Raw genomic sequence first — 17,410 nt, 5'->3', positions numbered from 1 at the left:
TGATGGTGATGGTGATGCTGGCAGTGTTGGATCACAATCTACATGTACGGTGTATGTACAGTATATAAAGGGTTTCTTGTTGATCTCCCTTGTCAGCATTGCTGAGCCCCAAGCCCCTGGATGAGTAGGGGAGGCTGTGTGGGACACAATGAAATGTTTGCAAAGAGCCCAGTGTTGAGACTAGAAGCAACTCATTTGTTTGCTTTCCTGAGTCTTCTGCAGCCCTCCCTTCTTCTCCTAGCCATTTTTGAAAGCACTTGAAGGACTTTACAAGAGAATACGGTCACTGTCCACTGGCTGTTACTTCACTTTTGCTGCTCAGAGAATTGCGGAGACATTCGGCACAGCCTGGCTCCCTGTGTTCCTTACTCTCTTCCTTGTCCGTGTCGCACACTCAATGCTGGCACGGTTTGCTGGGGCTCCCCTTCCTCTCTTTGAGGAAGTGGCTTCGTTTTGCAGATGGATCTCTCTTCAGTTTTGTAATGGAAGGGATTTCTCCTCCTGACTCCACGTCTTGCACTCCTCATTTTTAATCCCCCGCTGACAGGTTTCCCAGCAGCTGACCTTCTGTTGGCAGAGGCAATGAATCAGTCACCCCAGGCTGGTGACAGTTGGCACTCGGGCTGGCCAGGACCGCTGCCAGAACACAGCTGCTTACGGAGGCCTCCAGCTCGAGGGGAAGTCACCTTCACAACGTCTCCCACCTAAGGCTGTTTTTTGCGCCAGTGGGAGAACCCACTTTTCAGCCCCTGATTAGATGGCGACTTATCATAAAGTCGGTAGAGCTTAAGTGGAGCGACTTCTCTCATTGTCTAGTTACCTTATGTCACTATCCTTTTAAGACACAATTCTCTTGACTCATTTTCCATTGTTATAAAGGGCAGTGTGAATTGAGTTTGAAGAATGTTCGGGAGGAGTGAGTAGCTTTTGGTGTTCTGCGTTGTGAACTAGCCAGCTCTGTCCCTGGCAAACAACAACAAAACAAAAACCCCGACCCAAAGCGTTAATGAACCGTGGCCTCTGTAGACAGAGCAGTTTAAGCTGACCCAGGACCCACCTTCTCATCAATTACCAGCTCTCTGATTTACACTTAATTGAAAACCACAGGGAGATCCAATTAAAGCTGTTTTGATTGGAGCCACTCTTAGACTGGGAGTGCCAGTCCCCAGACCCCAGGCTCCTGTTGGATGGAGTCTCTCTGGCAGAGCCATTGGATTTTGATAAACTTCTATCACGGAGTCACACAGGAGAAGTGGAGATTGGTGTCAGGCCAGCAGGAGGACCCACAGCCTGCCTCTGTCAGGCTCCCTGGTGTTGGGGCGCAAATGTGTGTCACCAGAGGCCATGGGACTCATACCAGGGGGCCCAGGTCCTTGGTCTCCAGGAGACGGATGGGGTGTTTTAGGTCACAGTGAGAACTGAGAGACTAGAGCATCTTTTCTCAAGGGGACCACAGGTGCCTTCCTGAACTGCGGTGCCCCCAAGCAATGTCACTAGCTGGGTTTTTTTTTTTTTCCTCCCCGAAGGAGCATTTCTGAAGTGAACATTTCTCTGGGCCTCATTGCATCAGTTGCCTGCAAGGCCTGTGGGTTGGCCCAGTGGAGCTCTGTGTTTCCCCAGGTGGTGACCCAGGCTCACCCCGGTGATGTCTGCTTGCCTGTCAAGCCATGGTGAAGAGTACGGGCTGGTGGGAGGGACGTGGAAGCCTGGGAAGTCTTCACTCCGGACCAGGGTGTTTCCTGTGCTCATCTGTTCTGAGCTCCTCTCTAGGCGCTGGCCTGTTTGGGGTTTAATGTCCACATGTTTACTTGTCCCAGTTGACATTTTTTGTATTTAGCCCAAATTATTCTGCACCCTGAACCCAGAGGTGCTGGGTGTTGTATGCGGACAGTGAAGCCCCAGACACCCCCGGACATCTGTTCTCTATTGTTTGAGATAGAATGTGTGCTAATCTCTTTTGTTTTTAGCTACTCTGGTTAAGCAAAAGTCAACCTAAAATACCCTTTTTCTTTGGAAATGGGCCTCATTTTCTCTTTTGAGGAAAGTGTTTTAAACCCGGTGTAATCAGGAAAGCTTAATCTCCGTGTTTAAATCGCTTTCTAACAAATTGAATTGTGTCATTAAGTTACTTGTTTATGAACTAAGATCGTTGAGTGAGCTGGTATTTGTGAGAAAGGAAAGGTGTTGGGAAGGCGGCAGGGTTTTAGAATGGTGTTAAACGTTTTTCTGCCTCTGACCTCTGTACATGATCACCACGTCTTGCAGGTCCTTGAAAAATGTCTTGGAGTCACATTCCTTCTGGGGACAGTCATTCCTTTGGCAGGTTTTGGGGACCTGAGTGAGAATTGAGAGCCCATCAGCGGTGCCTGGGTATCCCCAGGAGGGACCACGTCTGTTTGTGTCACCTGCAGTGATAATCTCCCCTTGCACTTCTGCAGGCGTCTCTCTTACTTGGTCTGCTCTACTGGAGGCCACAGCCATGGGTTAGGTGCCTGGCCCTTCAAGGGACCTTGCCTGCAGGTCCAGAGCAACACCAGCCTGTGGTGCCTTTGTGTTACTTAGAGAAAGGGTGCCCATCCTCTGGGTGAGTGAGGACATGCAGGCAGGGCCTGGGCACACGGCTCGGTGAGCAGAGTGTGAGCTGGGTTTGGCTCTCACTTGCCTTTCTTTGCCAGGGCTTTGTGCAGTGCGCATTCTGAGCAATGATACACATGCCCCCGGTTGGGTGTCACCTGCTGACATCTCTTTAGGGACCTCTTGTTACTGGTTATGCTTCTCTCCTCCTTCTTCAGACTCTCCCTCTCATGATTTGGAGTTTTATATCTTGAAAAGAAAGAGAAAGGAAAAAAATATCAAAGTAAAGAAAAAGGAAAGTACTATGCATAAAACAATCTACCTTAGATAATACATCTGTCTCTGTTTATTAACATTTTCTTTGCAGAGGACAGATGTTTCTAGGCCAGCTGAGAGGAGATGGGAAGCTCGAGGAAAAAGGTGTGAGGTGTGGGGTTTCATCAAGCAGGGTGGCTCTGGGCAGGAGCCACGTGGGTGGCCCTCCGTGTGGGAGCGTCGGGGGTGTCCCAGTTCTGCTGGGAGTGCACGTTTGTGGACAATGTCTGTGGTTTACCCATCTGCCTTCTACTGAAGGCTGAGCTAAGCAGTGGTGAATGGTCCCTGTGTCCTGGGGGAGGAATGGCTGGACAGACACACACTAGTAGTGTTAGAGCAAATATTTTTATATTCTGATGGGCACTTGGGGTCCTGCAGGGCTGAGTGACCAGGGAGCAAGCCAGCCAGGCCCCCAGGGTCCCAGGGACAGAGACCCGGACGTGTCAGCTGACAGTGACAACTTCCCTTCCCTGGGAGAAAGGTCCTGTTTTCAGAGTGGCCACGAGTGCCAGGCAACTCATTTATCTCCCGCCTTTGGTTTCATTACAAAGTGTCTTTTATTTTTATTTCCTGTTTGCTTGCTGCCCAAGAGTATTTTACACAAAATGCAACTGTCCATCAGCTTTGTGGAGCGAGAGGATGGTACACACGCTCAGCTCTCAGGTGCTAGAAAGTTTCCCATGTTTTGTCCATGGAAGCCCTTCCGTCTTGCTCAGAGGGTTTCAGGGTCTTCGCTTTCTCCCCCTTTGGAGGCAAGAGCCAAGTGATGGCCAGAGCATTTATTTCTCCTTTGCTGTGACGTCGTGAAACATAGGGACCAGGCTGCCCTGGCTGTGCGGACTGGCCTGGCGCTGTGCTGCCCACTTGAGAAGCTTCCTGGGTCAGAGGAGCTGTGAATTTACCTCCCGAGCCCTCTGGTGTGGTCATCCTTCTGGGAAGAATGGAAAAGGATAGCTTTCTCAATCACTCCTAGAAAAATGCTTCTTCCTGATTTATCTTAAATGCCTATCAGAGGAGTCATTGGTTCTGCACAGCTCTGCTAATGTGCATTCACCTGGGCATTAGGCACCTCCGGGGCAGGGTTTGTATCCCAGCTAGTCAGACACAGGTGACTCACCTGTGCCAGGTACTTTTCTGGGCCTCTCTCTTTCTCACACACCCACATTTTCTCTTAAGTTGTTGGTTTGTCAATTAACAGTTGCTCCTTCGTTGAGGTTGGTTTCCTGAAATTATCTTTCAGAAATGAAGCTAAAACATGACTCATGTATCCATTGTTTTCCTAGGTTTGTGGGTAACCCTGAAATTACTTCCTGGAGATATCCATCAGATTAGAAAAGAATTTCCTCATTTAGTGGACAGGACCACAGCGGTGGCTCGGAAAACGGGGTTTCCGGAGATAATCATGCCTGGTAAGAATTGTCCGTCCACACTTCCGAGTGTGGTGTGGATGTGGCCAGCGTTTGGGGCATTTGGCTCGCCGGCCACCATGAGCAGTGCGGGGACAGTAGCCTGTAGGAACTCTGGCCAGCAGAGGGTGGAGCTTGTGGTAGGTGGTGTGTAAACCCCAGCGTGGTTACGGATCATCCGTGTAGGCAGGAGCTGTGGCCAGAGTGAGAGCTGACCACCTAGGTTCAGGCTGCGGGGAGGTGGCTTCTCTTGGTTGTAATAACCTGCTGGTGGGAGTGGCTTCTGGCAGCATGGTAATAAGGACAAGCCGGTGAAACAAGCATTTCCAGAAACCCAGCCCTAAGGGCTTGAGATGGGTTTCCACCCCGGCTTGAGTGAACAACGGCTTGAGTGAACAACGTCCTCTTCATTGTAAGCAAACCCTTTACTGTCACATGTTCTATTTTTTAAAAAATATTTTATTTATTTATTTGACAGAAAAAGAGAGCATAGGCAGGGGGAGCATCAGGCAGAGGGAGAGGGAGAAGCAGGCTCCCCGCTGAGCAGGGAGCTTGACTTGGGGCTGGATCCCAGGACCTCAGGATCATGACCTGAGCCGAAGGCAGATGCTTAACTGAGCCCCCCAGGTGCCCCTCCTGTATTCCATTGTCACCCTTAATCTAGAAGCCTTGCACTTTGTCTCTGCCCCACATCATGTGGTGGAAAGGAAGAACGGGACTTAGACATTCCACCAACCCTGGCCACACGGACTGTGTTTGCTGCGTGGGGTAATACGTATAATGTGATTAAGGGCTGTGGAGCGTGGGGCATAATGTGATTAAGGGCTGTGGAGCGTGGGGCTGTTTCAAGGGCCATGTGGGATTCACTTTTGGTTCTGATCAACGGCTCAGTCATGGTTGGTTCCCTCTAGGATGAAGGCAGCTCTTTTATGATGGTAACATAGGTTCACAATGAAGATCCATTAACAGCTCTGGAATCATCCAGAATGTGTTCAAAGTTAAGGGGGCATGATTTAGGTAAATGGACCCTACTATGTTCCAGGCTTAAAAAAAATGGCCCTTAGGGTGGGTTGTCTCTTCACCACAGTGGTCCCCAGCCTGGAAGCCCAGCCTTCAGCCCTAGAAGTGAGAACATGGGACCCCGAATCTGTCCTGTGTTTGGAGTTGCGCCACAGCTCCTCTGTGACCTCGCTTGGCTGTGGTCTGCTGCTCTGAAGAATGAGTGGTGATAATCTCTACCTGTGGGGCGGGTTAGAGCTGGGATGCTGTAGGGGGTAAAGTGATGGAGAATGCAAGCCCCACTCGCTCGAATGGCCAAATGGCCGAACCCTGAGGATACCCATCAGCTCAGGCACCCGAGCGGCAGAGACAGCAAGCTTCTGAGTTCCCCGGGGAACCTGCTCTGTTTTTGCACAGTGACCTCTGCTGGGTTGTCTCCTGTGCATATTGACTTCATCCCCTAGGTAAGGCCCTTTGATGTCTCCCGTCTTCTTCCCAGACGTCAGTGTCCTGAAGAAGATGGCTTGCTTTTGACCCAGTGTTTCCCAGCAAGGAGCCTGAGCATCGTCCAGACCGACCTGCTCAGTCCGCTGCCCTGCGGCCCCCGGACAGTGAAGGGCTGGGTGGTGCAACGTTGCACATTAGCCACCTAGACGTCAGCTCTTCCCTCCTAGTGCAAGGGTGGTATGAGGGAGATGTGGACACCTGACAAATGTTTGGATAGACATCTGCTCAAAACAAGGAAGGAAGGGCAGAAAGTGAATGTTTACACCTGGTACCTGCACGGTTCATATTACTTAGTATCGCTCCGGCCTGATAATGGATTTTAAGCTTATTAAACCAATAATGGAATTCCATGTTACGATTAATCTCATGTTTACATAATACTTTTCAGTTTCCAAATAACGTTCTTATTAATAATCTGATTTGATCCTCACGAGATCTTGGGCAAGCACGTTAATATTTATCCTTTATATCTGTGGGATACTTTCTGGTTTGCAGATAATGCTCACATTAATAATGTGGCTTGATCCATCTGAGGATCTCGGAAGCCCACACATTGGTGTTGAACTAATTGTGATCAAAATTAAGCCACAACCTGAAGTTACACAGCTAATGAGCAGTAGAAATGGGGCCAAACCACCCTCCCCTTGGCGTGGGTGAGATTCCCCGTGGCGTCCCTTTATCGGGCTCCACGGTACACTCGCAGGAAGAGGTATCTGCTCATTGTGTGTGTTGTCAGAATTACTGCTTTGTTTATTTTAGGGCAGGTGGGGAATGTTCTTTCTGCTACCTCTATCTTTCAGGGCTGTTGTGGGTCACTGTATATTCTCACTGGTGAATTAATGGGAAAGACATCGCAGATTGGTTAGGCTGGGTCATAGTGGCTCACCCGTAGGGGAAGAAAGCATGATCTCCAGCGCGCTGCACAACCTTGGGATGTCTTCTATGGGCAGGAGTCAAGTCTGTGTGCAGCAAACTAATTTGGAGCTCTTCGTGGGTATATTGCTTGCACGTGAGCTTGAGATGAAATTTATAGATTAGGATGACATTGTGCATTCATCTTGGGTAGCCTTAGGATGGCCTCATGTTCAAAGGGAGACCCAGAAATCTAGCTTGTACTGGTCGTGTTTCCTTCTTTAATTGGTCAACTTAAAAGGTAAGGCTAGACCTCTAAAATAACCTCCTAATGGATTCCCGGGGAAGCCATACAGCTGACCGTTGTTCCCGCAGGTTCTGTGTGCTAAAGTTGGGGGTCAGGGTTCCTGTAGCATGGGATTCCAGCTATAGTTGAGTCACCTTGTTCTCTCTGGCCGGGGGATCACTAACAGGCTGTGGGCGCCGCTTTACACCCTCTGGGGTGGGGGTGGGGATGGAGATGAGACAGCCTGGGGTGTTTTCACTCAGATCTCATGGCCTTCAGTTTGGTAGAACTGTGCATTGTTCCATCTTGTCTCATCTTATGGAGATGCTTTTTCCAGAGACGTGCACCTCTTTTGCGCAGTGGGAGAGCCCGCTGTGTCACCTGTGCCAGCGGCTTTTCTACCTTTCTGTGAGCTGCTGGAAATCCTGCAGTTTTTCTGAAGGATCCTGGTGGGGAAGCAGAGTTTTCCTCTGAGCTGAAGGAGGCTGGAGGCTTGTGTGAGTCCATCCATGTCTGCTTCTAGTTCTTCTCTCCCCAGAATGAGGACCCTGTAGCCCTGCAGGCATCCACGGAGGGCACTCTTGTGAGTGTGCGTCTGTGGGGTCTATCTACTGCAAGTAAGGTCTTACATCTGGGATGGCCCTGAGTATGGATGTCTAGGCCAGTAGGAGAGTAAGACCATGGGGTTCTCTACCTCCCTGCCCCCAGCGTGGGATGGCATCTGGCTCGTGAGGCCTTTGTGACGCTCTTGCAGCCCTGTTTTGATTATTGCTTTTGTGCTTTGGCGGAATGTGCAGGCTGAGGGCTCATACACACTACCCTGCCTTATCGATGAGGCTGTTTAGCTGTGGGTGGCGTGGGAGGTTAAGTGACTTGTCTGCGGTCACACAGGGATTGGTGGCAGGTGCTGGCCTGGCAGCTGTGCCTCCCGCCCCGGCCCTGGGCTCTATCACTCTTAGCTTCTTGCACGGTCGGTATTACTGACTGCAGCCGTGCTTCCTCTCCCAGGAGCGACTGTGGCTGTGGTAGCAACCCCCTGGGATTATTACAATAATGACTTTTAAATGAAACCTTAATTTAATAGTTGGATACATTAAAAGCCAGAGTAGAGCAGTTAAAAGAAAGAAAGAAAGAATGAAGGAAAGAAAAAGCAAGAAAGCAAGGGGACTTGTTCTTGACCCACGTGGACCTTTCACTGCTCTTGATGGACCGGTTTCTCACATCCCCTGTGGGAGAGCAGGGGGGGTCAGACGTGGGACGTGACCAGACAGACAGCAGAGGAGCAGTCACTGGGTAGTGATGCTTGCTCTAAATCATGCTGCTAATGAAGCTTGCTAAGTTTTCCCAGTCGGACCATTACCAGGGGCCTCACATGCTCTCAGCAGGAAGGAGCGTCTTGAGTTTATTTGTTGTGTATGGGTTTTGTTTTGGTTTTGGTTTCTCCCAACTTATGGCCTGTCTCACTTTGAAATGCATGGGTCTGTTGCTCCGAACAGAACAGAACGGAATGGGTCTGTTGTGATTGTGACAGCTGCTCACCAGGAGGAGAGGAGATCCATGCAGAAGGCTTCTCTCTTGACTCACTCCTAGTCCCTGATCCCGGACATCACCTCGGAACATTGCCTGTGGTTCTAATTCTCAAATCAGCTTTTTGTTCAACTCCTTAGAAAAATGTAGAGGAAGCCAATATTGCCAGTTGTTACCCTAGGTATGCCATTTCATGTTGTGATGTTCTTCGGCTACTCAGACTCCGAGAACACAGCCCATGGTCCGCCGTGAGACAGTGATGTGAGTCCCGATGGGCCGTGGACACTGGAGAGGAGATGGTCACTGCAGATCCATCGACAGCATTCAAGTCCCCGTGGGCGTGGGCTACCCACTGGGGAGAAGACCGTGCACATAACTAAAGGCCTTGAAGTTTTTCCTCCTTGTCGTACTCTTAATGGTTATAATGCTGAAAACTGCTTTTGTCATGTCTTTAAAGGCTGCGACTGTTTCGTAGAAAATATATTGTAATCATCTGTACCGTATTTGTAATCCTCTGCTCGGAGAGGTACCAGTTTAGACAGTGTTGGAGAATTCCCCGTTACATTATGAATAATGGATTGGTTTTAAAGGTATAATTTTTTTTCCCCCAGGTGATGTTCGAAATGATATCTACGTAACATTAGTTCAAGGAGATTTCGATAAAGGAAGCAAAACCACAGCAAAGAACGTGGAGGTTACAGTGTCTGTTTACGATGAAGACGGGAAACGGCTGGAGGTATTTATGGTTGCAAAGCTTAATCTGTGGTGTTGAAACTTTATTTTCCAAGTGTGTCCTTGACTCTGCTGCAGGATAGGGAAGCCTATAGCTGGGGCTGCGCGATCCTGTTTCTGAGAACCCCCTCTGTTTCCCGGCCCTGTCACAGGGCCTCCTTTGCCAGCATAGACCCAGGGCTCAGAGGTCTGATGGTCACACAAGAAGTTCAGACGTCATTATTATCGCTGTCTGTGAGATGGGGAAACTGAGGCCCAGGGAAGTCTTGTACAGGGTCAGAGAGCTAGTGGGAAGTGGAACTAGGGTTTGAATCTGGGCATCTAACCTCATGCTCTGCTGGGTGGTGGGGGTTACCAAGACCTCCCCCTGCATGGCCACAGCAGCCTGGCAGTGCTCGGGGATGGTGGCCAAGCCAAGAGCAGGTATCCCTGGCAGCTACCACTCTGGACCATGGGTGACAGGCTGGGCTCCCCTGAGCCCACAAATCTGAGAGTGGTGCCCTATGTGTGCACCTAGGCTCAGCTGTATGGGTGGCCCGTGTGTAGAGTCCTTGCCCCGCAGTGCTGCCCTCACCACTTGGGCTTTACCAGCATTGCTTCCGCTGGAGTCGAGCGGTCAGTGTTTGTGGCTGGTGGAATGGGAAGGAGTCCCGCCACCCCCTCCTTAGCCTGTAGCTCTTTATTCTGGACCTACTGAGTGGATCAGGCATTCTTCCCGCAGCTCTTAATGTTAAAGCTGTTCGGGGTGAGGGCACGAAGGATGGACAGAAGCATCCCTCTACTGATAACCATCAAGATGCTTAAATGTCTGCGAGCAAGATTGTACGCTGGCCGCGCTTTCTCCAGATGAATCCGTCCTTCCATTGCTGGGAGCATATTCCATTTGTGATGGGGTTTATTGGCATTCCTGTAGTGCTCTGCTTAGCTCATCTACTGGGGGCGGGAAGTGGGGAGATGGATGCAGTGTCAAGCTCTATGAGGTCTGATGCGAACCCTTTATGCCTTCTTTTAAAGCATGTGATTTTCCCGGGTGCTGGTGACGAAGCGATTTCAGAGTACAAGTCTGTGATTTACTACCAAGTAAAACAGCCACGTTGGTTTGAGACCGTTAAGGTATCATTTACATGGTCATTTTATCCCACAGGGTTGATTATGAAATGCTCATTTGTATCCCAAGGAAGTCCCCAGCTCCCACCCGACCGGGGGCTGCTCGCCAGCGGGCACCCTAGGCAGGCAGAGGAGCTCTCCCAACAAAGTCGTTCAAGGTTGCTAAGGAACCATGCCGGCATTCCGTGGAATACATTTACTCTCATCTCCTTTTGGACATAAAAATAGGACTTTCATGGAGACAAATGACAGAGTCCTTTAAAGATAGCTATTATCTTTCTCTTCTTGGGTCTGTTTTATGTGTGGCATGCTGTCTTTACACCAAATGGGAAAAAATAGAGGTGACAATATATGGAGGACATTGCTGGGGAGACAGGTCCCGGGCCATGGTGTGGCACTCTGCTCTCCTGGTGCGTCAGGTGGATGTCACCCCGGCAGCCCACTGTGGCACACACACCCCAATCCCTGAGCCAGCAAGGGCTTGAATGTTGGAGAACCCATCTTGGGGTTGGCCTTAGACTACAGATGTGAGATAGGAGAATTTGGGGCCATCTTAGCTTAACGGCAGCATGGGGCGGGGGGTATCTTCTTTGACTGAATGTCACACCTGGAAAGCTTAGTTCCTGTTGCCGAGGGCAGGTCCCCGCGGCTGCGGCGGGACCATGGATACCGCCGCCAAGGGCTAGCCTGAAAATGGCAACTTGTGAAAATAGGCTCTTAAGAGCGAGGATGTGAAACGTCTACGAAAACTTCTGTGGGCTTGCCGAGTCGGTTTGACGTCCCTTGCAACATTGTCTTATTTAAATTTTCCAAAAGCATTTCTGCCTTTGGGAAAGTCCTACAGGGGGTTAGGCCTACGTGTTTTCATCCCTGCAGGGAGGAAGGGTGTACAGTTGCACAGCATCTCCAGGTAAACGAACCATTAACGTGAGTACTGGGTACCCGTGCTGAAACTTCCTCTTTCAACTGTGCAGGTGGCCATTCCCATTGAGGACGTCAACCGCAGTCACCTTCGATTTACCTTCCGCCATCGGTCGTCCCAGGATTGTGAGTAATCCCTTCATTTTGGCCCATGTCATTTGCGAGGGAAAACTGGGGGAAAGCTCAGCAGGCTGCTCTTGCCACTTGCTCTGGATTGTTCTCAGTTGTTCTGGATCGTTCTAGAACTCGGTTATCCTAACACAGTGCGGTCTTAGTCCTTTAGCTCATTCCTGCATTGACCTGTTTCCGGAAAATGTTATTGACTCTCATGGAACTGATTACAGGAGATCTTCATTTTCTTCTTGAATTTTTCCTGCTGCTGCTTCCTGTTCTTCCTTTCTGTTTCCTCTCTTCCGTGTGACTTGTAACGCTGTTCTGTCCATCAGAAAAGTCACTGAGACACGAGTAGGTTTCAGAAATTGGCCCTTACTGCCCTTTGTGTTGGAATGGAAAACCTCGAGATCCATTTTGTCTTGGTGGGCAGCCCCTGATGTCTGGCTTCAGGCCACGCTTCTCTCAAAGGAGATCTTACTATAGTGCTGAGTGATGCTGAGAAGCTGGGAGGAAGGGACTGGGGTTCGAATCCCTCCCCTTTCAAAAGAGTTCTTTATTGGTGACTGGAGTTTGTCTTGTCACCCTTGTTATTGTCTATAAGGACGTAGCCCTGTGCTAGACGCTAAGACATCATGACAGGCAGCTATATCCTTGCCCTTGGTGGTCTGTATCCACTGGGGAGGGAGCTGAGATTTGGGGAAATAAGGAGAAGATTGGCTGCATTGTGTGTGCTGTAGCTTTGAGGGAAGGGGTGGTCTGGGGGCCCATATTTGTCACAGATAGCCCCATGGAGGTTGGGGCTGCTTGGGTGGGGATCCTCAGCCCTGGCTCTCTGTGTCCGCAATACTCTCTCTGGAGGATAAGAGTCCCTAAGGGTCTTGACCAAGTAGTATGGAGGCTGCTGAACCTGTGGCACGATGCCCGGTGTAGGGCAGGGGCTCCTTAGAAGCCACTGCAGTGTGGTTACGTGTCTATCCTTCGTACTCTTTCTGCCCAGGGGCCTGCCTACCTGGGCCCTTTTCTCAGATGTGGCACCTGCAGTGGTAGGGGTGCCGGAGAGCGAGTACCTGTGCAACGGCCTGATGCTGGGTGAATGTAGACTCCTCTGTGGGTCTGGTGAGGAGGCAGGTGGACCCTGCTGGTCTTCAGAAGCGTTGGGGAGGCATGTTCATGCAGTTTGTAGGGCTGGTGTGGAGAACGTGTATCAGCCCGAAGATGTGCACAAAGGGTGGGCTGAGGCCACTGAAGAGGTTGAACCAAGGGATCTAGATGGCCCAGGGGCATCATTCCACTTTCACTCCTGTCCCACTGTTGAAGCATAGCAGTGATCTAGCTAACAACGGGTTGGGGTTCCAGGGCTAGGCAGCATGGAAAGTGGTACCTGGCCACTGCATGCTTGCCTGAGGACCAAAGCCAGCCCACCCGGTGGCAGATGGAGGTCTACTAGGTGTGCATGGCACCCCTTGATGGCCAGAACTTTGGGGTTAGAGCATCTCATGTATTAGCTACCATTCACACGCTCTTACCGTGCTCCTGGCACGAGCAGTTTTACCATGCCATCTGGATGAGTGTTCATGACAGTCCCCTATGCCATCACCGTGGTCATCCCTCTACACTTTACTGTGGAGGAGCCTGAGGCTCACAGACCCCACCTCAGTGGCCCAGAGTCACCCAGTTCGTCAGTGGGAGGGCTCTGGTTCCAGCCTAGTCTACGTGCCCAAGTGTCCCACTCCCATGCCTTGTAGGCACGGCGAGGCCACCTCTGTCTACACCTATCTGCTCTTAGTTTAGCACCTGCTGTCTACACCTCACCTAGAAGGTTCTCGGAACTTCAGTTTGAGTTGAGGTGTGAGGTCAGTCTCAGAGTATCATGGAGAGGATGGAGCAGGGTGTGTTGTTGGAGACACTCAGGGCAGGTCTGTCCTCCGTCAGGGGGCATGTGGGGAGCGTGGAACAGTTGGGGTGGGAATGGGCCGCAGCGGGGGAGGTGGGAGCACTGGAGGGGCAAGGACAGAGTTCTGGGGTCAACAGAGGACTGTATCAAAGGCACGTTCCCCGTCTCCAGAAGGCTTCTTCTCTCTGGTTAATAAATTGCATTAATGCAGAGGGATATCTTCTGTAGCATTTTAATTTTCAAAATCCTTGTTTTTCTAGTTAGTTTTAAGTACTCATCATAGACAAGATGCTGTCACCCGACAAACCACCACACATTTGCATAATTAATGAAGCTCCGTGGCCATGGCTTGTGTGGTCTTGGAACCATGTTGAGCATCAAGAGTGTGAGGCTGATGCAGTCCTGAGCTGTCTGCTGCGGGAGTGACAGCAGCCACTGGGACCTCCGCAGGCTCCCGGAATGTGGACACGCAGGGTCCGGAGATAGGACATGTCTCCTGTGCAGGCCCCCATGTCCCCCAGGCCAGATGAGCTGTTTTTCCCCTGGAGGGAGGTGAGCATAGGGCCCAAATCCTGGGCTTTCTCAGGCTGGGATCCATCCCTTGGGGTGTGAAGTTTGGTGCTGATGTGACACACAGTCCAGAATGTCATTGGTCATTCCAGATGCATCTGCTCCTATTTTACCCGGACTCGAGAATCTGTGCGGCTCCGGGTCCAGCCGGCCAGGGCCTGGGTTTCCCTTGGTCATAGGGGGCCTGCCTGGGTCTGGCAGCCCTGTCCCCCATGCCCTGGGCATCCTGTAAACTTACTATCTGCTCACAGTGGCTGCTAATGAGCATGTAATAAGTGAGTCCGTGGCCTTGATGTAAACGGTAGGATGTTAATAAAGGTGCTTGCTGTTGTACTACTTAATAGTAGGATCAGGGGAAGCCGGGTGCTAACGGGGATGCTCATGTGTCCTCTTGAACCATGGCTGCTTTCACGAAGACACGTTTATGTGTTTTCCACATGAGCTCAAACCTAGAAGGATCTGTTCTTTGTCACCTGAACATGGAGATAGTTTACGTTTTGTGAGGCCCTTTTGCAAAGTTATTTTTTTCCCCAATTCCTAGGATACATGTTTTTTTTTGCCTTCATCCTTCTCTTTATTTTGATTGTTCAATCATTCCTTCATTTATCTAATGAGCTCTCATTTCTTGAGCACCTACTGTGTGCCAGGCACTGCTGGACACCAGGACTGCAGAGGTTAACGAGATACGTTACCTTGTGCAGTGGTGGTGACTCAGGGAAGATATTTTGAGCCCCTGACTCAAGGTGGGTGGATGTGCTCCTTTCTACATTGACCTCTGTCTTTTCATCTCTCTCTTTTTTAAAGATTTCATTTGAGAGAAATGAGAGAGCATGAGCGAGTAAGCGAGCACAAGGAGGGGGAAGGGGAGAGGCAGAGGGAGAAGCAGACTCTGTGCTGAGCGGGGAGCCTGACATGGGGCTGGATCCCAGGACCCACCCTGAGGTCATGACCTGAGCCGAAGTCAGAGACTCAAGTGACTGAGCCGCCCAGGCGCTCCTCTGTCTTTTCATCTAAAAAGAGAATGTGGGATGTATAATTTTAAAGATTACAGCTCTGAAACTCGTTTCCATGCCGTACTCAGTTACATCTTGCGGAATCCATGCCGAATCTCCTTCTTCAGTGGAGACTCCTTATCCGTCCCTCCTACGCTGGCCCCTGCCCCGCTACTTCCCAGCCAATTGGCCCTCTACCCTCCGACAGGCCAAGCCTGGGTCCACTTAGGGACTCTGCATTTGGCCATGACTGTCCCCGGAAGGTTTGCACACTGGCTCCCGTGTTGTCCGTCTTCTCAGAGACTGTGCCCGCCCATCCAGCCACTCATCCCTGTTCCCATCATTCCCCTTTCACACGTCACTGGCAGCAAGTGAGAGAACCAGTTGGTTGGCATGTCCCCAACTAGGACAGATGTTTACAGAGTGCCTAATAGATGGCAGGCACTGGGGAAATAGCGGTGACAAGTGTGCAGTGTCCCTTTCCTTCCAGAGGCCTGCAGATGAAACTTAACGAAAAGCAGCGGTTTCTCTCTCTCTCTCTCTCTCTCTCTCTCTCTCTCTCTCTCTCTCTCACACACACACACACACACAAACACACACACACACACGTGAACCTGGCGGGGATAAGGACTGTCGTCTTGGTTTCCTCCGGCCACCCTAACAGAATAGTCCAGGGGGCTTGAAACAACATAAATGTGTTTCCTCACAGGTCTGGGGGCTTAAGTCTCAGAGAGTACCAGGGCTACAGCACCCTGGGGTCTGGTGGGGATGCTCTTCTAGGTTGTGAACTCACACAACGAGGAGAGCTCTGCTGTCTCTTTTTTTTTTTTTTAATTTATTTATTTATTCATGATAGACATAGAGAGAGAGAAAGGCCAGAGACACAGGCAGAGGGAGAAGCAGGCTCCATGCCGGGAGCCCGATGTGGGACTCGATCCCGGGACTCCAGGATCACGCCCTGGGCCAAAGGCAGGCGCTAAACCGCTGAGCCACCCAGGGATCCCCTCTTTCTTTGTTTTTGAAGGGCACTGGTTCCATAGGCTCAGCACTCCCCTCTTATGACCTCACTAACCTTAAGCCCCTTCCTACAGGCTTCATGGCCACTGTGGTCACATGGGGGCAGGATTTGGGGCTCCAGCACCAGACTGCAGGGGACACCATTCAGTCCATAGCACTTAGGAAGAAAAACGCATCAGGGCATCAGGGGAAGGGAGAGAGTGTGACCAGGTTATAATTTACTGTGTTAGATGGGCTGGTCACCAAGGAGCAGGTGATCCGTCAGCCGAGACTTTGAGTGAGGGAGGGAATGAGTCTCACATGCAGGTATCCGGGGAGGAGCGTTCTTGACAGAGAACGAAATTTCACATCCGTGTGTTCACTCCACTTGGATTTATATTCGTGGATGCCACGAGGAATCTGTTTTTTCATACCGAGAGCCAGTTTTCTTAGGGAATCATCTGTCCCAACTGGCCTGTCCTTCGTCGTGTGTTTCCAGACCCTGTGGCTCCCTCTTCTCTGCGTGTCCCATTGTTAAGCTGCACTGTGGTCTTTGTGGTCATTTCCAGTCACTGCTGGTTTCTAGGGTTGCAACCTATCCCCCGCCTGGGCTCTCCTTCAGCATCATCCTGCTGCTCTTGACCGTGGGAATCTGTTGTGTTCATGACAAAATTCTTCCATGAGATTTTGATTGGAATTCCTTGGAATTTGCAGATCAGTTGGAGCACCGGTGGTCCCTTTGGGAGGAGTCTTTCTTCTGGTGAACACTGTCCATTTTTCCATTTCCTTATATTTCCTTTGATTCAATGCGGTTTTGTCATGTTTTCACAAAGGTAGCCTTTTAATGTGATATTGCCATGACGGCAGTTAAAGATGATTGATTTCTCTTGCAGCCAAGGATAAGTCTGAGAAAATATTTGCACTAGCCTTTGTAAAGCTGATGAGATACGATGGGACCACGCTGAGGGACGGGGAGCATGATCTCATCGTCTATAAGGTACACACCGCTTGCTTGGAGCAATATTGCTGGTATGGACTGCTTCGCTCCTCTCTGGGCTTCCTGGCCTCAGCTGACTGTTGCCCGTCTTTGAGAGAAAGCATCTCTTTAGCTGCAGTCGGTTATGCAAATGCCCGTTTCAGATGACCAGCCTTTTTGCTGATCTGATGAGAGAGGATAGTGTGCAATAAATGTTAACCTGAGTGAATCTACACGACTAAGGGAAATCGTTAAAATAAACAGTTTAGCAAATGATAAAGAGCAAACATCATGATGGTTAAAAGGATAAAGGATAGCAAGGGAGAGAGGAAAGCATCAGGCGGCGTTGATTTTGTGACTTGCTTTCGACGTGCGTGTCATCAAACCCACAGGCGGAGGCCAAGAAGCTGGAGGACGCCGCCACGTACTTGAGCCTGCCCTCCACCAAGGCAGAGTTAGAGGAAAAGGCGCACTCGGCCACGGGCAGGAGCATGCAGAGTCTTGGGAGCTGCACCATCAGCAAAGACTCTTTCCAGATTTCCACGCTTGTGTGCTCCACCAAGCTGACTCAGAATGGTGAGTGTGGGGACGGAGCCTTGTTCACCCGCAGCTTTCCTTCTTCAGCCCCGTCCTTTCCATGCT

General features: G+C 50.6%; 1 protein-coding gene across 2 annotated transcripts in view; it reads left to right on the top strand.

Moving 5' to 3' along the window:
• Positions 1–17,410, top strand: part of DOCK1 (dedicator of cytokinesis 1) — a 493,838-nt gene that overhangs the window by 86,699 nt on the left and 389,729 nt on the right. For both annotated transcript variants that reach the window (XM_072804887.1, XM_072804886.1), the window contains exons 13-18: positions 4,173–4,298; positions 9,078–9,202; positions 10,213–10,311; positions 11,280–11,352; positions 16,686–16,789; positions 17,161–17,344. In XM_072804887.1, the coding sequence (XP_072660988.1) occupies positions 4,173–4,298; positions 9,078–9,202; positions 10,213–10,311; positions 11,280–11,352; positions 16,686–16,789; positions 17,161–17,344 (711 nt within the window). The remainder of the gene's footprint in view (positions 1–4,172; positions 4,299–9,077; positions 9,203–10,212; positions 10,312–11,279; positions 11,353–16,685; positions 16,790–17,160; positions 17,345–17,410) is intronic.

The sequence above is a fragment of the Canis lupus genome, chromosome 29, assembly GCF_048164855.1.
Source record: "Canis lupus baileyi chromosome 29, mCanLup2.hap1, whole genome shotgun sequence".
Taxonomy (NCBI): domain Eukaryota; kingdom Metazoa; phylum Chordata; class Mammalia; order Carnivora; family Canidae; genus Canis; species Canis lupus.
This window is presented reverse-complemented; position numbering and strand designations above follow the sequence as displayed.